At 46.2% G+C, this 23,921-nt stretch overlaps 1 protein-coding gene across 1 annotated transcript; it reads right to left on the bottom strand.

Moving 5' to 3' along the window:
• Positions 1–3,796: 3,796 nt before the first annotated feature.
• RpL23 (ribosomal protein L23) lies at positions 3,797–23,880 on the bottom strand. Its single transcript, XM_084606820.1, has 5 exons — positions 23,783–23,880; positions 23,354–23,437; positions 22,050–22,178; positions 17,663–17,776; positions 3,797–4,930 (listed from the first exon to the last, which is right to left on the bottom strand). The coding sequence occupies exons 1-5, from the start codon at positions 23,793–23,795 to the stop codon at positions 4,848–4,850; spliced, it is 423 nt and encodes a 140-aa protein (XP_084462946.1). The 5' UTR covers positions 23,796–23,880; the 3' UTR covers positions 3,797–4,847.
• Between the last annotated feature and the right edge of the window lie 41 nt (positions 23,881–23,921).

Genomic DNA, 23,921 nt, shown 5'->3' with positions numbered 1-23,921 from the left:
TGCTTGTTCACTATGTAACTTATGTAACTAAATGAAATTCACCCAAAGCTTTTGTCTACTTTGACCTGATTTAAACGTGTAGTCTAACACTTTGATGTGCTCAAGCACCGCTAATATTTTGGAGTTCACATCAATGAGCACATTTCTGCTGTCTTTTGCATATTGTTTCTGATCCTTTATCTGTGCTGCTAAATTTCCGAGCATTCATCAGTAGTGCCTTCAGGGAGGATAGACTGCACTCAAGGGTAGCCTTTTCATCCTTCAGCTTTTTCACTGCCTTCTGTAATGGCCTCCTCACGTGTTTGCTTCAGCGATGCTGGGGTTTTAAGCATATTAGTCGTAGGCCCTGTATGGCTGTCCAACATCCTTGAGAAAGTTTCTCGTGACTGGAACCTTCGATGCACCACACTATGATGCTTCTAGTATGCTCGTGTCTGATGTAGGCTTGACATGCTTGTTGTTGACAAAGGAGCTCGACAGTGAAGCACCTGCCTGATTTCACAGCAGAAACATTAGAACTTGAGCAGTTCTTTATAGCCACAAGTTTCCCAATGGCTCACTGCTTCACTTGCTGCTCTCGTTTCTCTCTGGATTGGCAATTCAACAGGCTGGGAGGGGGTGCTATGTCATGCAGAGAATTTATTTTTTTTTTTTTTCACAATTCCCTCCAATCTCTTGTGACTTGTTTTAGATTAAATTGTGGACAATTATGACCTACGCTTCTCTAGGCTTAAAAACTTTTATTTGCATTAAGGTCATGCAAGATACATTACACCTTTACCACCGGCGCACTGCCATCATTCCTGTGTTCCACTAAATTTAATGGTAGAACATTAAGGCAGCCAGTTTTCAGCAGGATAGAGCAGCACTTTGACCCCTTAAGTAGCCACGGAATGCCAAACTGATATCATTGCAATCTGTTCAGCTTAACATATAATGTGAACATTAGAAGGACATAATGATGAAAACAAAAAGTTAAAACTAACCTGAGCCATAACCACATCAACTAAGTTCAATTAAAACAGCTGCAATATGAAAGCTTTTGCATTAATCTTATGTCTGTTTTTTTCATCCATGTAATGTGGAAAATGGGTCCACAAAAGTTAATACCACAATGTTGATTCAGTCATACACGAAAAAGTCTCTTAGTGCAAAGTTAAATAGAATTATGTTTCGAGAAAAAAATTGGCTGGAGTATAGCTAAGGTTAAGCCTATGCTGCTGGCACTGGCGGCTAGAAGCCGCTTTTGAGCATTTTGTCATTGAAGTTTAGCGAGACGCTCCTCTCGTTGCTCGGGTGTTTCACTAGCTCATTTGGCTCTGGCCTTTTCATTGATTCAGCTTAGTGGGCTCAATGCGATGTGTACCAGCACGTTGTGCAGTCGCTCCGGCAGCAGAGTATATGAGATGCCGGGCTTTCTGTGCTCGCACCACCATGTCACTAGAGGGACCGCACAAACTGATCGACAGACTACGGCTTTTCAGCTAGGTGGAAGCCCTGGAGCTAGTGCTCTAAGACGAACTGAACCATGGTTCAAAGTTGAGGGCTCCTTGATATGCAGGTTTATTTCAACTGTCAGTGCTAGTATTTCTTGCTTGTTTTATCATTTGATTGGTGCAGGGCCTTCTATATGTGTTTGTGGTCTTTGGCAACTGAAGTTCTTGAGGTGTAGAGTGGCATTATGCCAGCTTGCCTCAGGACATCCATGCAGGGTGCTGCTATTGAAGTTAGTTACAGCATCAAGCAAGGCAAACAGCATTGCACGCAAGCTTACCAAACCCACTGTCATAGGGCCCACTGAAAAATTTGTTTACATTTTGTGTGCTACCATGCATGTACGCTTAAACAGCAAAAATTCCTGTACACCCATCACTTAGCTCTGCAGTCAACTACAGTAAAGCCTTGAAGAACACAGCTCGCTTGACCCAGCCGCAACCCTCTTGTAACCAGAACAGCTTTATATTCCAAGGCAGCGGGCTGTGCCTTCTAGCTAGACACACGGATCCTGTACACGCGTACAGCTTCTCGTGGCACTGCAGTAAGGCTAAAAGACCAAAGCACTGTGGCAGAGTAGAACCCTGTAGTCGAGTGGGACAAGACCGACAAGCTCAGAAGGGATTCTACTCGCGATGTAGTTGACATAGCACCGCAGAGCCCGTGCAAAGGTACTCCACCAATATGGCGGCGAGTCTTAGATGCTGCATGCACGGATATGATGAAGCGCTAGCAGCTGTGGATTCCTCATCACATTACCTCTCCCTCCCCAGAAGCCTCATCAGAAGCTGCAGAGGAAGCCGGCCGCCATTGCCATAACTCACATGGAAGCCCAGTACATTTTAATAGACTCGAAAACTGCAATTCTAAATCCAATGCACGAGATCGAGTACATGTCTCTGCATTTAGCTTACTGGGATAAACTGATGCACCTCCACCCTGCCATGTGGAGCTTATAAGGGTGCCCGCGCACTTCGGGAATCCCAGAAACGAGGCTGCCAACCTTTTATCCAAAGGTAGCTCAGGTGGCCCTAATCCGGGATTCACGAAAGAGCGCATACACGCACCCCTTCCTAGACAATATACGCAACACTATGGTGCAGACTGCAAACACATACTCTTCCCTCACCCCTTACCCTATCCCTCCTTCCCCACTTCTGCCTGTACCGTGCCAAGAACCCTTTGCCTCTTCCCTCCACATCCTCTCTTTGTGCCCGGTGGACTCTCCGCAGGGCCTAGGGTACTTCAAGACCTGGGAGGACTGAGAGACTGTGCTGCGCTTATAGGACCCGGCCGTGCAGACCACCACTGGCAGTTGCAGTGGGCTCGTGCGGGGACCCGGGGCCTGCACGCCTTGTATTCCTACGTATTAATAAAGCTTTAGTGCTGCAGCACTACTACCCACATTCTCCCAAAAACCCAATGTCTGAAGCCGATTTTAGGTGTCTACTGAACGTGACAGGTACCGAGTCTTTCCTTTCCTGAAAACCAATTATTGTCTGAAACACATCAACCTCCAATATGCCTGCTTTACTGACCACAAAATTGTGCTTTGCAAACTATGTTACAAAGTAAGATTCCTATCCAACGCCATTGCCAATAAAAGCATTACTTTAAGACCGCCTCTCAGAAGCACATTCTGGAAGCATAGCCACCTGATTAACACAGGAAAATAACGTTTAATAACTGTGACATAGCAAATGCAATCCTGTCAGAACGCCCTGCTGTTGCACAATATTCCATGATTAACAGAGTTAAACAGCCTGTATTTTTTCTGCCCGTGTGTAGTAGGTCGAAAATACACAAGTTCGTACTACACAGGCTGCATTGGAGCTTATTGCCCACGACTATTTTAACATAGGCATCACAGTTGCTATGGCAACCAGCGAGGCACAAGCAACTTTTTTTGCTCTGACAGTGAAAACACTTCTATTATAGTTGAATAAATTTACGAACAGTTTAACAGAGTTGGATTGTTAGTGCTAGAAAGGAGTTCGAAGCTGTCAGACTGGCATCAGTTTCTTAAGGAAGCACTTCATCTCTGCATTAAGGGTGCTTCCATCAAACGAACTCACTGAAAAAGCCGTCCCTGAACAGAGAACACCGAATCCACCACCTTTCCACCTGGAAGGTACCCTAGTTCCAACGGTAAACTTCATCCTGCTCCCACCCTGTCTGTGTGAGGCAGTCATTTCCATCAGATCACGAGTGCGCTCCATGCAGTGGCCACCATCCACTACATATATGCCAAGCCAAGAGGATAAATGCCATCATGCACTTCCTACTCGTTTAATCACTACGCTTCTGTATCAGTACTTTATTACTTGTTATACTTTATACAAAAGATTATACAACACACATATACAGCTTCTTATACCAAAGCCATAACAAGCGTGCCTTTGTGGCCTAAGCAATGGTGCACTTGGTAGGAGACATGGCAATTTCAAACCTTAACTGGAATGCACAGAAAGTTTTCTCTACATAAAACTATATTTAGTCACTCAAAGAATGTGCCAACATTCGATTTTCACTACACGTCCAACTTTACTTTTACTCCAGACATCCATCACTATCTTTTTCTTCACACAACGCAAATGCAACCTTTTCCAGTGAACAGGAGTCTTTAATCCACCACTTTAAAACTCATTTTATAAAGCCCTGCGGTGAAATGAAAAACTTTCTCTGCAAAAAGCCTAAACTATCAATACACCAAAACAGAGTGCATTAGATGCACTGGAAGCTGGATAGAAATGGCACGCCTTTCCACACATCACTGCTGCTTCTTGCAGGACTTGAACATACGCATCAACTTGACTTTGCCAGTTGGCATCTGGCCCAGGTACATGATCTTGAATGAAGTGTTTCGAATTAGGTTAAACGTCTGCACCTTGACTGGGTCTCCTAACGAGCCAGCCCTGCCTAGATCTGGCATTCACCGTAGCAAGCCAGGAGGCAAGCATCCTCAGACGCGATGCGCGGCAACCGCAATGAGGAGTCGGCCAACATGCACTGCTATTTGGCTAAGGGGCGTTGAAGCCACCACTTCGTGCCTGTTCAAACTGCGTGCTTAACTATTCTTTGTAGAAATGAACAGAATGAACAGAACCACACGAACATAAAGCATTTTCAAGCAGAAGAGTAAACTTACAGGGCATTCAATACACTTGACTGCAGTGTCTCGTTAAAGTTAACTTGAAGGCTATGCACATGATACCTAAGTAACTTCTATTCTGAATTGGCAGATACACCAACGTGTGCGAACAGCAGGCACAGTGAATCACAATAACGCCGGACAATAAGAAAAATTAGGCAAGGAATAGGCTTTTTTTTTTATTTTTCCTGACCGTCACACATTAGGCAATGCTGCTGGCATTGGAAGCAATCCTGGGCCACAAGTCTGCACACTCCTTTGCCACTGGTCCAGTAATAGCCGACCCTGAGATGGAGAAAAAAAGTCATACTTTCCAGGCAATTCACCAAGAGCAACAAAAACTACCATCAACATCACACCTTCAAAAGCGCTGCACATGCATTGTGTCCTCTATGCGCAGGTCCTTCCACTGTCACATTACTGGCCAACTGACGTCAATGCACAGCTATGTTATGGCCTGCTGTTACGTTCTCAAGTTACTGGCACTTCCCACAATATGAACTAGTGCCTTGCACTGAGCACAGGCTGCAATGATCGGGAGAGACTGCGATACCCAATGTGAAATTTGAGCATCCCTGTGAAAATGTCTGAACCATAAACATGCAGAGCGCCCTCAGCCACTCTACTCCATAACTTGCTCCATCAGTTACACTACTGCCAAGGCCAGCGCCACTCAATCCCCGAGCAGGCACTTAAGGGTCGCACTCATTTTTAGAATGTTTGGAGAGACATGAACAGTTCAGTTAATACTGTCCTTGCATGGTCTGATAATGATATACTTTTGGTATCACTTCCGAGACAGCGTTCAATGCAAGCAACAAGAATGCTGAACACAGTCCATACTGTTTCAGAAAAGGCATATGCACCCTAGGCAATGTTTTACCTGTTCGCCCCAATACGAGGCCTTATAGAGCATTTGGAAGCCGGCTTAGGTGCCTTTCAAGCTGCACTGCTAGCCGCCAGACCACCTCACTGCCACCCACGGATAGAATGGATTTCTGTGGTTGTATTCGCGTGCGCTTTCTTCACGAGGGATAATTACGCTCTTTTCAGTTAAGGTTATACTGTTCTCCTTGTTACTGTGCTCCTACCATGACAGTACCGCCGCACGACACACATCAGCACGTTCACAGAGTGCTAAGAATGAAGCCAGTCTTGGTGTCGAGTGAAGTGACCACAACACTGTCAGCGTGAGAGACGATATCCACCTTTCGCATTATTGCTGGCGCTGAACCAAGCACTGTGCACCCAGTCCGCATGCTGCTGCACCACTGCAGTGTCAGGTCAAATGCGACCACTCTCCAGAGCACTTTCACTATGTGACCTTGCTAGGCCTACTTCTGCACTGTCCGCTTCATGGTCTGCAGCTTTGGTATCACTAGCCGCTGGAGGCTATCAGCAGTGCCCTTGAAGGAATGGAACGCTTCTTGAAGTTAGATTGTTTCTTCTTTCTGTCAAACTAGCGTCTCGAGGTGAACCTCAGTGTTAAATCACAGAAGTTCACACCAATGCGTCGTTGCGGTGCCCATGCCCACAAACTGCACATTTTTTTTTGTCACACGCACTAGCTCAATAAATAGGGTTGCATGTTGGTACTTGAATCTGCCAGGATTCTAACGTTCCCATCTAGTCAGAGAAGGTATTTGTGGCACAAAATTGAACAAAACCCACTCTTTCCAGCAAGACCAAGGTGTCAATGATCGCGTGCTTAGAAAAGCGGCTACAAAGCACAGCAAGCACAAAATCCGCTGTCCTTGCGCGGAACTAAGTGCACACTGATGTCGAATTTATAAACAGGCCAAAATACTCATTCGAGAGTTTGGAAGCATGATGAACAACAAGAGAAATTTTTCAGAAAAATTTTCATTTCAATGAGTGGTGTCCCCCTTCAAGCATCCTCTCGATTTTTTTACACTTAGGTCTGAGTAGGGTCTTGGAAAATACTTTTATTGATGACGTCAAAATTATGACATTTTCAGAGAAAATTATTTTAGTATGTAGATTCTAAACGTGATGTATTCTGACAAAACAATTCCTTGTGCATTTATGCAATGTGTTATGTAATATGCAAGCTTTTGTGAAGAGCTTTTCTTGATTCAAGCAACTTGCCAAAATGTATGCTATTCGTTTCTTTTGATGTCAATGTAAAATACCATCTGACCTAGCACCCCACAAACTGCAATCAGCCCTGGCTAGCACGGACGGCTTGACTAGGTTTTGATCATAGATCAAGAACACATCTTACGATGCCCATGGTGCTAGTGCAGCCAATTATAGTGACGTTAGCGATTAAGTTGCAGCTGGAGGCAACTTATCAGGAGATATAGGGCTGCGGTTGCACAATAGGAAAGCTTACTGAAAAACCACGAGTCTCCCTAGCGGGTCAAAGAGGCACGCTTGATACCCCTGTCATATGAGCATTTCAAATGCCCTCGAACTAATTCATTTATTTACAAATAATTTACAAATGACTATGAAGTTTGGCATGTAGCATCAGCACAACACCGAGTTTGGTTGTGACTGAGAATACTGAAGGCTCTCAACTCAATGGCCTTTGAAAGTGGCCATGTGACAGGGAAATACTATTACAGTAGCCGACGGGTAATTCAGACTCCAATAATTCAGACTTGTAGGATATTTCGGACTTCAGTGAGGCGCCGTCAGTCACCCCATAGAAGCGCATACATATTCGCGACGGATATTTCGGACTTTAAAAGTCCGAAAGTTCGATTTTTCGGACTAATTTCAGTCCCCTGCAGGCCAAAATCTGCCATCTTATCGGCTTTTCGCCGGCGCAACAAGCGCCATCTTGGATTGAGGTGGATTGGCTCTGCAGTTGGATTGGCTTGACATGGTTTCGGTGCCCCATTTTTGCCAGGAGAGGCCCCTGCAATCTCTGCCACTTCGAGGTGGCAGTCGGATTGTCATCGCCGTCAACCTGCTTTTGTCGCCAACGCTGACGCGGGCAGCTATCTCTTTGTGCTTTGTCTCATACGTCCGCCGTGTTGTCACACGAGTTTCTCCGACCGCGTCAACCGAGTGGCGCGCCGTCAATCCTTTGGCCGTTTTGTGATTGCGTCCGGCGGTTCCACCGCTCTGAACGAAAAGTGCCTCATTTGTACGCCAGGTTCTTCAACCTGAAGACGAGTCGGACTCCGACGACGACTCGGGCGGCCTACCACAGCCATCGCTTGCACAAATTACGAACGCTGTGAACTTGCTGTCTAGCGTGTACAGTGAAACGACAACTTTGGCGCAAATACAAGCGCAAATCGTCGCCAGCAAAAGAAATTTGCCGCAAGGTAAAATCGGCGACTTTTTTAAGCCAATTTCCTCTGAATAAAGTGATTTTTTGTGCTTCACGGATTTTTCGGACTGTTCGATTATTCGGACCATTTTTCGGGTCCCTTCAAGTCCGAAAAAACGGTCGGCGACTGTATACCCAATAACAAATTATACACTAGTTCAATTCTAGGCACATTGACAATTTCACTCTAATTGCATTCCTTGATGTCAAGAGAAACAAACAATATGCATTTTAGCAATTTGCCTGCAGCAAGGTTTCTACTCTTCAGAAAAGCTTGCATACTGTATTTACTCACGTATAGACCATTTTACGACCCTTGGAGAAACCGGTTTGACTGGGCTGTTAAGGGGGGATGCGGGGATCAGATCGCAAAAACCACCCGTTTTGGTATCTGCAACACCTAATCTACGTTGTATCAAAATGGTCTGGCTGAAAACGCATTAAAAGTACCCGAAAAAAAAAATAATTTGCCACTGCACAGGGACAGAAAACAGCTTTAAATCACGCAAAATCACCGCAGTTCACAGAACCGTATCTCGTCTTTCCCGCCACCGAGCGCCGCCATCTTGGATCGTTCGAAAGCTCGTCTCTGAATTCTTTGGTCGTCGCCATCTTGTAACAATCGCACAAACACAAAAGAAGGGCGGGTCTGCCGGAGGTGGTCACACGGGCCCTACGATGAAAGTGCGCCTTTGATTGGTTGCAGTGTTGAAAGGCGTCTACCCATTGGCTGCTGCAGCGGCACCGGGCAGACTGGCAACCGCAGTGGGACGCTGTCATGGTGTCTGCTTCACAAACCATGTAGGCTTGTTTATTTGGCACGTGAATTCTGACTTTCTGCTACTCCCACGATACAGATGGATTGTTGCTCGTTTGAAAATGAATTTTCGACGAAGCACGCCTTCGTAAAACAGAAGCGCAAGCCTCCTACGGCGAGAAAAAGACGGCGGCCAGCACGAGAAGCGGAGCACCCGACTGAACATGCGAACAACGTTCCATGCTATCTCGCACCGTATGACAGCAACAGCGAAACTGGTAATCGCCTTGTGCCATCAACGCCGATAACCCAGTCGACGAAAGACGCACCAGCGGAAGCTCTCGCACGGCCGCGCAAATCAGTAGCCAAGATCGCGTCGGTGCAGGCGACGCTGGTTGAAGGTCACTATAGCCGGCAGAGACGCATCGTGCGACATGGACACGCAGACTGCGAATGAGCCCCAGCAGTCGACGAGCTGCAATGTGATGACCGAAAATTCACCGGACGAATCGTCGGCCGACTGTCGCACCATTCAGACATGCCACGAGCCGCATTTTGTATCGGTGATGACGGCAGCGGCGTTTGCAACCTCCTTCGCGCAGTGTCCGCAACTGAACGTAAGTTGAGTTTGATGGACCAGCAAAGCGAAGAACAAATTTTGGCTTCTTGTGACAGCGAGTTTATTCTTGTGCAGGTTCCCATGGTGCACTTTGCTTGCTAAAACTGTGTGTCCAAGCAGTTATGAGGTACGATTCGGGTAGCCAAAGAGCCTACTCAGAAATGTGTGCTACCTTGAGTGTGCGCCCTGGTGCCCTTGCCATCCATAGGGCTTAAAAAAAGGTTCAAGAACGTTTGAAGAGGGCATCCAAATTGCACCAAACAAAGAGGCCAGAGGTACAAGAAGATGCCTGACAGCAGTTATGTGAAATATTACAGCCCTGGTGCTTTCTAATAAATCTGCAGTGCTTGCAAAAGTTCTCTGGCTGTTTTCTCAATTGTACTTTTTTTGTCGATCATCTTGCTCGTGGAAAGCATAGCACAATGCATAAACCGATTTTGATCCAGTTTGTTTTGCTGCAGTCCACAAACTCTGCTGCACACAAAGAAAGTCTTAAAATGTTTATCTTTCCATTTTTTTATTATTTCACAATAAGTGCATGGCTCTATGGAGTATGGAGTGATGCAGTCATGTGCATGTCATGCTTAGTAAAAAAATTAGCGCATGAAAATAAAAATCTAACACTTTCTTGCCGTAGATTAGACATTTGGGCAAGCATGGAAAGTATTCCTGGCTCCCTACCATGTTTTGTTGTTATGCCAGGCTTTCCACAAGCAGCTAACACATAAATTATAATAAAACAAAAACTAATTAGAATATCATTATGAAACTTTATATTTATCTTTCTATTGCAATCTACAGTTTGTGTACCAAATTTCAGCCCATTCTGTGGAGAAACAAGAAAGTTAGTTCTGATCCCCTCATCCCCCCCTTAAGGGGAGACGCGGGTCTTAAAACGGTCAAATATGGTCAAAAAGTCGATTTTGGGAAAAACTCATTTTCGGAAGGTTTATCCTTTCGAGCATCTACAGTAAAATGATTAACGCTGAATTCGGTCGAGAAATGCGATAAAATCGGCTTTCAAAACACCACGGCAGCGACGAAATGGCCCCGAAAAGCGAGACTTTGTTCGAACTTCCCGCGCGCGCCGCCGGCGTTGCAGCCGGCCGATCGCCGCCATCTTGGGCTTGTTTTGAAGCTGGTTTCTTTGTGCGCAATTTGAGCTATCTCAAAATGGCGTCGCTCAAGCCGAGCGGCGGTTCGGGCCGGTTTCCCGAAGGCCGTTTTCGGGTCGCTGATTGACTCGCACGCGGCGCGCTTCGCGCGCGCGCCGTTCTGCGCCTCCCATTGGCTGGTGTGACCGTCTACGTCATTTTTTTTTTTTTCTTTCTCTTGCGTTCGCCGCTGTGGCTGTCGCTTCGTGCACGTCTGTTTTTGCGCTCGTGTTTCTCTACACGCCGTGTTTCCGCCTTGTGCCGGGAGTTTCTCTTTGCGATCGAGATGCCGGGAGACAGTCGATTGAAACCGAGCACGCAATGAGCTTTTGGAAGCCGGAAGAAACGTTCGTGGAACAAAAAACAGCAGGCAGCGGCCACCAGTGCGTCGCCGGGGCCTGCAGTGCCGGACTCGTTGGATCCGCCGGGTACATCAAGCACGCTGCCCGATGACGACACCGCGGGACCAAGTTGCAGCACGAATCGTATCTCGGATCGTGGTACACTTCGTGTTGATACTGTGTACTATTCGTCGACCGAGCAGGCGCAGCGTGTTGAGCGATCGACGCAAGCAAAGTCCGTTCTGTCGGAAAAGTCGGCAACCCAGCGCAAGTTTGACCTTCTTGGCGTCAGTGCGGATTACCAGACAGCTGATGCCGGTACCCAGTTCGTGATTGTGGACTTGAAGGTTTTGAACAATTTTTTCGCGCAAGCGAAGTGCGGAACCTGCGGCGCAGGAAGTCTGCGTTTGAGCAAGGCAACAGATAAGGAGCACGGCCTTGCTGTAAAGCTTCTGCTTGTCTGCGAAAACTGCGATTTCGAACAGAAGCAGTTCTCTTCCCCAAGAATAAGCGAAGCAGTTCTCTTCCCCAACTGTTTGCCTGGTGGAGCTCTCGTCACCTTGGCTCCGGTCCTCACTTTCACCTCAAAAAAAAAAAAAAAAAAAAGTCAACCCCTAACTTCTCGAAAGTAACCTCTATAATTTCATCACACTTACACATTCGACATTTTTTTTAAAATGTTTCCTTGGATGGAATAAGACACTTTTTGTTTTGTTTTGTAGGGAAACTGATAGGGAACATCTGAGTAACATCCGTTGTCGAAGATTCTTCCCAATATTTTCTGCACTCAGTGTCAAAACTTCAAATGAGTTTTTCTCAGCTTCATGTTTTTTGGTGACATGACTAGCCTTACGGAACTTTTCATTGGGTTTTCGTGGTGCAATTTTAATAAATCTTATACCATTGAATTCAGAAAGGTTTGAACTGTGGAGCTATGCTATTTTTATATTGCTAAGTTGAACATATCAAATTTATTGAACAATAATGTCAGCTAATTATATTTTCGAATTGTGGGGCATCTACATAATTGAATATTTTTATACTGTGATGTACATCAATGATAATATAAATAGCATAGCTCCACATGGCAGGTCTTTGGCTACAACTACATTTTAATCGGAACGAAAAAATATTGAGGGAAACTGTCCTAACGACCCGTAAGAAATTACCAAATTAGGCTTTGGTTATTTCCCAATAACATTAGAACTAATTGAGATAGAGTAAAACTAATTACATTTTTGAAAACAGGAGGAAGAAATACATATACACACCCAATTTCGTTATTATATCTCTAAAAATAAAAATTTTCATTTTAAGACCAGTGTCTCCCCTTAAGGGGGGAAGTTGTCAACACTTTCCTGTGCTGCGAGAGCAGCCCAGTTCTCCAATATGGCAGCATTCTTCACCTCTTTGTAAAATCGTCTATAGCCCACCCCTGCATATAAACCGCACCCCAAATATGAACGGCAGAAAAAAAAAAAGTTTAATGTACAACCCGCACGTTTATCAAAAAAGAAAGAGCACTAACAACTGCACACTCTGATCATTTCGTTTTCCGAGCATTTATTCAAACGACCGCCATAATGTCACTGGTTATCAGATTCTCAATCGTCGCAGCTCTCACTGCCACTCTCAAAAATGTAGTTGTTCTCGGAACAATCCAAGCTGTTACCGATTGCACATTTCTTGAAGTTCTTACGCACCAAGTCCGTCGGTATCACTTTCCACGCGTCCACAATCCACTGGCAGAGCAGCGGAATATCGGGCCTTCGCACGCATCCCGCTGGCGTGAGGACGTAAGACCATCGGCCCTCCAGTGGGCATATAGCCGCTTCCCATTTGGCTTGAACGGCTTGTTCAAGCATACGTCAAGTGGCTGTAGCATGGACGTCATGCCGCCAGGTATCACAACGAGGCTGGTAGCGAGGCGAGCCTTCACCACATCAGTGCAGTGGCTTCAAAAGGAATCCAGCACGAGCATCGAGTGGCGTGCCAGCAAGGCACCTGGTCTTCATTTCCAGATGTGTGACTAGGACACTGTTCGTCCAGGAATTTTCTTCCGCACGCACGATTCCAGGGGGCAGTGGTGTGCTAGGCGCTTAAATAATACCTACAGGTGCAGTTTCGTCCCATCAACCAAAGCACATAACATCACTGTGCTGTGCAGCTTGGCATTTCCACCGGTCAGCACACTGACCGATTTGGAACCCCTTTTTTCCATAGTCATGTCGTCGGCACCTCAAATACACCGGGGTCTGATCAGCATTTCCCACCCGAGACAGCAAATAGCTGTGCTCCTTCCGAAGCCCGATGACATACATTGAAAGTTCAACAATTTTTTAAGCATCAGGAAGCCGCTGGCACACTGTTGCTCGCCGTCACATTGAAAATCTATGTCGTGTGGAATGTTCGCTTCCTGGGCCAACTTAAGGGGGGACACGGCTCTTTGGCACCGAAAATCGGCCTGAAAATCGGATTTTCAATTTTTTCATTTTCGTATTCCTCGCACCATTCCGCATCTGCACGCAAATTTTCATCCTTATACCCCGCGTATTTATGAAGTTATAGCGATTAAAAAATGCAGTACCACACCCACTGCCCTTTAAATTGTGGACAAACGACACCCAATTTCGATCGCCCGGCGCATGAGAACTACGCGCTCCACCGCGGCGATTTTGGTCTCGTTCGAAAGCGCGCGCTTTCGGCTTATTTTTTTTTCCGGAAAGCAACCCTGTGCGCTCCGCCTTCCCCATAAAAAACAAACAAAAAGATAGCATGCAGCGCGCGCTACTATTGGCCGGTTAAGGCACGTGATCAAAATGGCGTCGTTTGGTTGGTTCCGGCAAGCTAGCCCTGAAATGCGGACTCCCAGTGACGCCATTTTGTCTTTCTGCCGACCACGCTAGTGCAACGCGAGAGTCATGCCAGGCGCGAAGAAGTACCGCTCTTTGCACAAGTTCGGGCGAAAGCAACCAAAGAAACGCGTTAAGAATGCGACTTCGTTGCATACTGTGCAAGAAGCAAGTGCCAGTGCTGCGGGATTGTGTGACGATCACGTTGCGGGCGGCGACGCTTCTCCGATTCCGCTGGACAACGGCGCCGTTCTTCGTGCCGACTGCAGTCGTGTACGTATTGATACCGCGCCTGTCACTAACAGTGACATAACTCAAGTGAGTGCCCGTGAGCAGGCTACGCTTGATAGACTGGTATCGACGCCGGCGACGGCACGAAAGACCGCGCTGTTCGCCGATGCAAGTGGTGCGTCCGCAGAGTCAGATGCGGACGGAACAGCCTCCTATGCGGTAATTGACCTCAGCATTGTGAATATCCTTCTGGATGCCGTGCGGTGCAAAACGTGTCGTGGATGCGTGCGTTTAATTACCAGCGACCGGAGCTATGGCCTCGCCGTAAAACTGATCGTGCTGTGCGACAACTGCGGTGAGATTGCGGCCGAGTGGAACTCGCGGAGGGTCGACGGCGAGAAAAGGTGCAATCCTTTTGAGCTGAATATTCTGGCTAGTCGAGCAATGCTGTCGACCGGTAACGGCCAGACAGCAATGAACGATATCTTTTCGGCGATGGGGTTGTCGCGGCGCGGGATGCACAAGACGTTTCAACGGCATCTGAAGAACACTGCAACCCGCTGCTACCCGAGCCGCCACGACCGCTATGGCACAAGCCGCGCAGGCAGTGGCGAAGGTCTACGATGACTTGTGTTTTGGGCATAGGGGGAACATTGCCGTGTGCTACGACGGCACATGGATGACGCGCGGACACTCATCACATATAGGCGTCGGTGCCGTGGTGGAACTCTTCACTGGTTACGTGCTTGATTATGTGGTGTTGTAAAACTTTTGTCTGGGCTGCGAGATTGGTCCCAAGCCAAACACTGACGGCTACGAACTTTGGAAATCACGCCACCAGTGCCAAAAAAAACACCAACTCCAAGGCTGGTCAAATGGAAGTAGAGGCTGGCAAAATTCTGTTTGAAAGATCTCTGCAGCGCCACAACATGCGCTACACAACCATGCTATGCGATGGGGACAGTCGCACGTTCAGTGCTCTTAAAGATGCTGCAATCTATGGCTACATTGAAATAGTCAAAGAGGACTGCATAAATCACGTGCACAAGCGTATGGGAGCAGCTTTGCGCAACCTCATGCAGAGACACAAGGGTGCAGGGAAGCAAAGTCTTGGCGGCAGAGGAAGGCTGACAGCTGATCTAGTTGACAAGCTGGCAATATATTATGGCCGAGCGCTTCGATCAAATGTAGGTGATGTGGATGCCATGCAGCGAGCTGTGATGGCGACATATTACCACATCACATCTACTGATGACTGCCCCAAACACAGTTTGTGTCCTACCGGTGAGAAGTCATGGTGCCGCCACAACGCTGCAAAGGCAAAAGAGGAGCCTGCACCAAAGCACAATTACAGTCTGCCAAGAGATGTGGCTGATGCTCTTTTGCCTGTTTATAGTCGTTTATCAGAGAAGAGCCTGCTGCAGAGGTGCATTCGGGGGAAGACCCAGAACTCGAACGAAAGCTTCCACTCGGTCATCTGGACCTTGATCCACAAAGAGCGGCACTCATCACTGTTTGCTGTGGAAGCAGCCACAGCAGAAGCTGTGCTGCGCTTCAATGCCGGCTGCAAGCATACAGCAGCAGCAATTCTGCAAGAATGCAGTACAAATGTGACAGCAACTGGGTCCAGGAGAGCTGAAGAAAAGGACTTGCACCGTAGCGTACGTTCTGCAAAGAAGCGGGCGGCTTCGCTTGGCGTTGCTAAAACAGAAAAAAGAAAACACCGCGACAGCATGCACCCCGACTATGCTCCTGGTGCATTTTAATAGCATGAGGTCTTTGAGGTTGCCCTTCCTGATTAAATGCCGTGAGGCTTGAGTGCTTCCGACAATCCCCCAATTTTGGTAGTGTTGCATTTTTTAAAGATCAATATCTCTGGTCCTGTTCTTGCTATTGCTATAAAAAATTTTTTTCTAGAAAGGGAATCCTGCGAGTCTCATGAAACCAAGGTAAATGCAGTGACGACAAAAGAAAATTTGCTGAGAAGGTTATGTTGTCTTCGGTACCCAAATGGAATTTTCCTTTCAAGCGTTTCCTATTGCGTAACTTTGGCTCAAATTGGCATAGGCCATTAATTTTCGCTTCAGATCACTTTCCACCTGTTTCTGATCTTGTTGACATATCAATCATTGACATAATTTACACCTACATGCTGTGAAGTGTTTTTCCTCGTTTTCTCAAAACTGCAATTTTGAGGGTGCTGCAATTTTGGAGGAGAGATATCTCTTAGTCTATTTGTGCTATAGCTCTCATTCTTGTCTTGTTAGAAAGAGAAAACCTTCGACAGTGCCGTAGGACAAAAATATGTACAGTTATTATGCGGCAACATTTACAGAATTAATTATCAATCTTAGGTGCCAACCTGGGCTTTTATTCATAAAAGTTTGACTTATTGTAACTTTGGTTCAAATTCTTCTACCACGTTAATTCATGACTAGCGGCACTCTATGATCCTTCTAGATCACTCTGGCAGGGCTATTCTCCTCATGCCATAAAGTGTTTAGTAATTAACTCACCTCCAAACGAAGAACATGAATTAGGTAATATTTTGAAAGCTATTTCATCTACAAGAAAACTAATCAGATATTTGAAATCAGCATGCAAAAGTACATTAATGGTGCAAGTTTCAGTCAGATCCACCCATAAATAAGGAAAAAAGTTTTAAGAGGGGTGTCCCCCCTTAAGGGCTCCCATTTGATCCACCATTGTCGAAACAGCATGGCCACGACTCCTCTGCTCCTCAATGAACTTGGCAAGCTGAGTCTCGAAATGGGAGCACAAGCCATTCTTCAGACCACGAAACGCACACGTCCTGGTTCGTTGTTTGAAGTTTTTTTCTCTTCCTCCAGTCGCGAATGCATAACTCGACGTCATGTTTTGCTGCAGCTCTGTTGCCTATTTCTTCAGCAGTGGCTATAATCTTTAGATTCTCTTTCACTCTGAAAAACTGCCGCCGAGTCGCACTCATGGCGCCAAAGCAAAGCAAGCCAACAGTGCAAACTGGGTTGACTGGGTGTTGAAATGGCACCTGACAAAAGGTTCAACAACCGCTGGCTGATCAAAGCATGACCAATGGCATAGAGAATAACCAGACCATTCTATGGATGTGGATTTGGCTATGCCTTTTGTTGGTCCCTCATCGGCTTGAGAGGCATCAATGATGATAGGGAACGCGGACTACACAGGGAGCTTGTGCACTGCCGTGAAGCCGACCCCCCCCCCTCCCCCCTCCACACACACACCAGAAAGAATTCGCAAGTAACCCTCACATTTCTAAATGCATTTTTTCCAAATTTCGGTGCGGGTTACGCGTGAGTAAATACGGTATCATACTCAAGTAACGAGCCCTCTTCTTTACATCAGTTTAGGGGGAGGGATCATTACACAGGAGAAAAAAATGATAATTTTTGCAAGTCAAAATTTGACATAAGTCCATGTGTGGCCTTCTGCCCTTCGATACATCCATAGACGCAAGTGCGCGCTGTCAGCCATAATCAAGATAGTTTTTAGCATTGTTAGATTCAAAAGGCCAGCTGGCACTCCTGTCAAGGGTGTGTCATTTTCCACTCTCAATGGCAACACCACCAGATTTTCTGTCGAACAAAACCTTCAACACTCTTGCTTTGATTTTTAAGACCCAACTCTCCTCTTAAAGCCAGCTGGCATTGCCACTCGTAACTGATCAACTATATTTTACGTCAGCTGTCACTGTTGTAAAACATTCAAGCAGCAAGACGCTTTATGCAGAATACTCACCCTTCATCTCTCCTTTGTTGTTAACAATGACACCAGCGTTGTCTTCGAAGTAGATGAATACACCATCCTTCCTCCGGTATGGTTTCCGTTGCCGAATGACAACAGCTGGCATGACTGAAATAAGACAAAGGAACAACTACAGCAACTACCTAGCACTTGCAGTTACCACGTAGTAGTGCTCACTATATACGCGAGGGGTTTACCAAAATATGCAGTCACCTCCAGCAATGAGCCCACTACAATGACAACAATCATGCCCTATGCAATTTCATCTGTAAGACTAAAAAAGGCAGACATTGTATACAGTACAGGTGCTGCAATGTAATTCTCGCATCATTTAACAACAGGACTGCAAAGTACTATCTGACATAGATAATAAAATTGAAAATATGACTAAAGTAAAAGCTACAGCTGGTGACCCTCTACACAAGACCAAGACAAAATCGCAGCATAAGCCACTGAGATATCACTGCATGGCCTGCAAGCAATGCAATGACGTATCACTAACGCAGGCTGCAATGTTCGCTATGGTTTCTGCAGAAGATTAAGCCATCTACTGTGATGGGGACAGCCAAGAGCATTATGTAGCAAGCTTTGTAACAGGCAAAATTTCGTTTCGTAGCTGCTTCCACTAGTCAGAAAGGTAAAAAAATTCCAAAGGCCGAGGGTGTTTCATCTAGTCTCTTTCACATTACATAAAATGACAATGCACAAGGCAAAATATTCGAGGCACTCTTCCAGGAAACCTGCGTGTTAGCATAAACTTTTCTGCACGAACTGAATAGTGGCCAAACGTGTTCAAACGTGCCGACACTCTCGATATTGCTGGAATGATGTTTTGGTACAGGCTTGGCAGAATTTCATTGAACCCAACGTTTTCAGCAGCATCTAGGAAATGTAGTGTATTTGGCCGTGTTCCCACCGCTGAATTTGATGCAAAACGCAGGAAAGCCCATGACCGGCACAACTTTACACACACCTGCCAGAGAACCCCGTTTCCGAAACTATGCTGAGATTTCAAATCCACTCCTTGTCTTCACATACTATTCATAGTGCAGTAAAAGTCAAGGATGATTTTCAGCCTGGGGCAATTCCCGACATGCTTGTTTTCTGGACTTGCAGCATTGCTTCAGTACAAGCCCTGGGTGGACTTCCTGCATGTGAAATGTTCTGCAAATTGTAGACACTAATATATATATTTTTTTTTCCCATTGTGTGCTTGTGCAAGCACTCCCGCCTACATCTGTTCTCTTCTTTATCCTAGTCTCAACAACAGTGTTTCTCAGATTAAGAATGACAATGAGAAGTGTCTAAAGTTTGCTCAGATACTTATTGTCATGTGCCAATGTTGCAGTTTCCCAACATGGCTGTCAACGTAGCTTGAGTGAATGATCCCTAGAGGAGTCACTGAGAGGTAACTGAGCATGCTGCTCGAGTACTTTCAACTGTTGCATAAACAGCTGTACAAAGGAGTACAGTTGAATCCCGCCACAACGAATACCGCCACAACGAAATTTCCACGACAACGAATAATTTTTTATTCCCCGCGAGTATCCTATAAGAATTAATGGCCTAAATTTCTCTGCACAACGAACCATTTTTGCAGAGCGTTTCCGCTTCAACGAAATTTTCGCGTTCAAAATCGAAACCGAAACTAGTTTTATTGGCGAGAAGTCCAAGTCAAATCCAAAGCCACATTAAGCATGAAATCACGTGATTGCAGTTCCGCCATTTTGGCTTTGTGTCGTGGTCGCGTTGTTCACTCGCTGCCTTTCTCTTCGACAACGACGAGTTTTCATCCGCAGGACACGATGGCAACGCAAGTGAAAAAACGCAAAACTCTTTCCCTTGAGCAAAAAGCTCAAATAATCGCCCAAGCAGAAAGCGGAAGGAAGAAAGCGGCAATTGCTGAAGACTTCGGAATTCCTGCAAGTTCGCTGTCAACGATTCTAGGCAATAAGGACAGCGTGAGAATGGCACTTGCTTCAGGCACATCCTCGAAGCACAAAAAGGTGACGCGGCCCCTCCATGAAGAGTTGGACAAAGCAGTGCATGCGTGGTTTGTGGAAGCACGAGCCAGCAACGTCCCCCTGTCCGGAAGCCTCGTCCAGCAGAAAGCCTTGAACTATGCATGCCTACTTGGCATTGATGATTTTAAAGCCAGCATTGGCTGGCTAAACCATTTCAAGGCCCGCCATAACATCGTTGGAAAAGTGTTGTGCGGCGAGTCAATGTCAGCAGACGTGGACGGAGCAGCTGCTTGGAAGGCGAGTAACATGGCCGGAATTTTAAGCAACTTCGCGCCTGCAGACATTTACAACGCCGACGAGACCGGGCTATTCTACGAGATGTTGCCGGCTAGGACGCTCGACTTCAAGGGGCAGCGCTGTCACGGCGGCAAACACAGCAAAAAACGCATCACAGTGCTGCTTTGCACAAACATGGATGGCTCGGACAAGCGTCTGCCGTTAGTCATAGGCAAAAGTGCTAAGCCGCGCTGTTTTAAGGGAACTCGTAGCCTACCTGTGCAGTACAAGGCGAACAACAAGTCATGGATGACCCGCGCTATTTTCACCGAGTGGATGATGGCATTCGACCGCGACATGAAGCGGCAGGGCCGTAAAGTTTGCTTGCTTTTGGACAATTGTTCAGCGCATCACTCCGACGAAGTCAAGCTCACTAACACGGAGCTGTGGTTTTTCCCTCCCAATTGCACGTCTGTCTTACAGCCTCTCGATCAGGGCGTGATTCTTAGCCTGAAGCGCGCTTACCGCGGGAGGTTAATTCAGCGGCTGCTTTTTAACACTGAAACCGGCCGAGACACGAAGGTGGACTTGTACGTGGCACTGCAGATTGTCTGCTGCCTGGAGCACACTGGGGCGCTCAGTAATTGTGAACTGTTTCAGGCACGCCGGATTTGCCGAAGGTCGACCCGTACACTCTGCTGGCCTAACACCAGGCGTTACAGACGACGACGAAGAGGCGTCACCGGCTCCGGGGATCGCGGCCGCCTGGAAAACGCTGGAGAAATAGGAACCGTGCCGCCTAATCTCGAGCTCGACGAATACATCGGCGCTGACGCTTGAGTTGTTGTTCACGAAGATGTGAGTGATGAGCAGATCATAAAAGCTGCCCGGAATGATAAGGACTCTTCCGATGAAGAAGACGACGACGTACAGGAAGCGCCGGCTGCGGCAACTGCCGTACAGGTGATGGACGCTTTTGATGTCATCAGGAATTTCGTTGCTGTCCGAGACGACGATGTTGCAATGGGTTTGCTGACCGAGTGCGAAAATCGCGTGACGGCGTTGCTCGCCGTGAAGCGTAAGCAAACCAAGCTTACAGATTTTTGGCATTAAACGCCTTTGCTGCTGCTTGGGCAATTCTTTCTGCGTTTCACGTCAAATTTTTGCGATAACGAAGTTCCGCGAGAACAAATTTTTTTTCGTGCACCGTGAATTTCGTTATAGCGGGATTCAACTGTACTACCACTCGCACACATACAACAAATGCTCAAATGCACTGTTAAAAACAGAAAATAAAAACTTTTCAAGCAACGAGACATGTTTGAATGGTTTTCAGATGCGTAACAAATGCAAAAGCAGCAGCTTTGGGACTTTTAGTTTGTATAAGAATACACATATTATTAAAGCCTTGTTCTGGAACATCTGATAACGAGCATACCTGCCAACCTGAAAATTTCAAAATTCCTACATTTTACGAAAAATTCGGAAGAGTTTGCAGGTATGATAACAAGGCATGTTTTCCCAATGTTTCTAGCATTCCACCCCAATGCAGCATTTATTGGCATTGCAGTTCTGTCTATACTAGACATATCATTTTCTGGTTTGAAATGTTCAAACCACATTTCAAACCACTGGTTTGAAATGTTCCATAATGTTTTGATCTGACTAGCACCAGTACATACCATCACAGCATGCATCATGATATATCGCAGCACGGATTGCTCCGATAATTTTTGCATCTCAAGCTGTCAGGTTTGGTTTAAATAGATACGCTGCCACTGATCACTGGTGACATTGCCATTCAGGCCGTAACTCCAAGAGCAACGAACATTACTTCTGTCAAGAGTTCCGTCCAGACGTTCCAGTGCGTAGCATCACTAACAGTTGTTTGCACCTATTGAGCCAGAGAAGAGCTTGTTCGCTCTCCTTTCAATTAAGGTACCCAGATCCGATTGACCAGTGAAAATCGTCGTTCCTACTGCATGGTTTTACTTTGTCAGATTTAGTTAATAGGGAAATGACTGATGTGGAAATAACCGAACAATTTCTGATAGCGTCTAGATGGAACACCAACAGCAATAGTCTTATGCAGCCCCTCAATGTCGCGTAGTTGTGTTTTTGATTAAGGTACAAGCACATACCTTTCTTCCTCAGCTCGGGCTTTCCCTTCTTGACAGTGGCCACGATCATGTCTCCAGCGCCAGCAGCTGGGAGTCTGTTAAGCCGACCCTTGATTCCATTTACGGCTATCACGTAAAGGTTCTTTGCTCCTGCACAGCCAGAAAAATGAGAGTATGAATACATCACAACTTCGCAGGCGACGGTACGCTCTGGGGGACGATACATTCTCAAAGCAGTTAAATCTCAAACGACTGACACCTGTCACATGGGAAGTTTCAATGCCCACTGAGTCGATGGGAGATCGAACTCAATAGGGATTGGCCACTGCCACACGGCGGTTTTCAATGGCAATTGAACTTGATCGACAATGACTCAATGAGGTTCACGAATGACCATAGGAATGACAAGGAACATTGAGACCAGCCCCGCACTCACCCTAAGGTAAAAAATAAGACAAACGGAACAGAGCATCTTTTGGATTAAATTATTTGGACTATATTATACAGTTCAACTAGTTTTTCACAAGTCGAAGTGATCGCTCTATTGAATGTGCAGTATTCAGATGTAAAGAAACTGACGCTGTTGTAGGGTGTCTAGCTGCTGTTCTGTGGCAGTGCAGCGTGCTGCAGTGTTTCGCTCATGTTCGCCCTTTACCACACTTTATGGCAATCGAGATAAAGAACAGCCCTACATGTGCTTCTAACAAAAGCAACTACGAACATAGCAAAGACCACTGCCGAGCTGTGGCAGCATTGTTGGTGCAAAATGAATGCGACAATTGCATATCGTCCGTCGTCGTTCCGCCGTTGCTTCCCTGTGGGTTATGCCGTGCTGAGAGGTATATGAATACCCTTCTCTCAACGTCAACGAACTTTCATTTATTAATAGCATTTAGAGCGATATCCGCCTTGTTTTATCCTGTTTATTTTTACTGGGTTAACACCATCTGTCGGATGCTCACTGTATTACTCTTTTCCTTTAAACGCCTCCCCCGAGTCAAAAGGGATCAAGACCTCACAATTACTTACTACTCAATGGTCATGGAAATTTGCCGTGATGACCCTCGAAAATTTCAATGGCCATTCACTCAATGGACACCGAGATTGCCCGTGTGACGGTGGAATCACATGTTCCAACCTATTCCAGCTTACAGTATCAATACTATTAACATCGTCTGATTAAAAGGCTTCGCGCACTTTACACGGCGCACACTTAGGTCCACGATATCATAAGGCGCTGCGAGGAACAGTTGACACATCAATAGTCACTTTAAGGTAGCACTAATATGCGCCGCACTTCATTACAGCAATTAAGAAATGCGTACCTGTGTTGTCGGCGCAGTTAATGACTGCCCCAACGGGAAGACCAAGCGAAATGCGGAATTTCGCTCCCGCGGCTCCACCACGTCCTGTGAACGATGCGAGACAAGCGCTTAATGACGGCGTCGACACTTCACGAACCACAGAACCCCCCAGAACAACTTTATTAAGTCAGCATAGCAAGCAGTAACACAGGAATTAGTCTGTAAACTGCTGCTCCATTCACACAAAAGAGAACCGCGGCAGCGATACAAAACTGATTCCACACGCGCGCTGCCGATGAACAATCATATAAAAAATGGGTGCTCAGTGCGAAAATGAAGCTTGCAAGTGTCATAAACAAGCATTATTGAATAACCTTAAAATATATAATTGCACTAGGAACTACGAGAACATCGATTAATTTAGATTATAGACACTCCAAATCTACATACCTCGCTTAGACATTTCGGCCTGCTAGAAAAGGCCCCACCGCGCATGCGCAAGTTTACAACAGACAGCTGAAAAACCGATAAAGCATCGTCAGGTAAAATTATCAACTAATGTTTTTAAGATGTAATATATCAAACAAAC

This window comes from Amblyomma maculatum, chromosome 6, assembly GCF_055883805.1.
Source record: "Amblyomma maculatum isolate TAMU_Amacu chromosome 6, ASM5588380v1, whole genome shotgun sequence".
Classification (NCBI taxonomy): Eukaryota; Metazoa; Arthropoda; class Arachnida; order Ixodida; family Ixodidae; genus Amblyomma; species Amblyomma maculatum.
The sequence above is the reverse complement of the archived record's forward strand: the minus strand, read 5'-3'. Positions and strand labels throughout refer to the sequence as shown.

Excerpts from the sequence above, each read along its gene's own strand:
- RpL23 (XM_084606820.1), bottom strand. Across the intron at positions 22,179-23,353 it reads TAACTGCGCCGACAACACAG|GAGCAAAGAACCTTTACGTG; the intron begins GTACGCATTTCT and ends CTGGCTGTGCAG. Across the intron at positions 4,931-17,662 it reads CAACAAAGGAGAGATGAAGG|GGTCGGCTATTACTGGACCA; the intron begins GTGAGTATTCTG and ends TCTCCATCTCAG.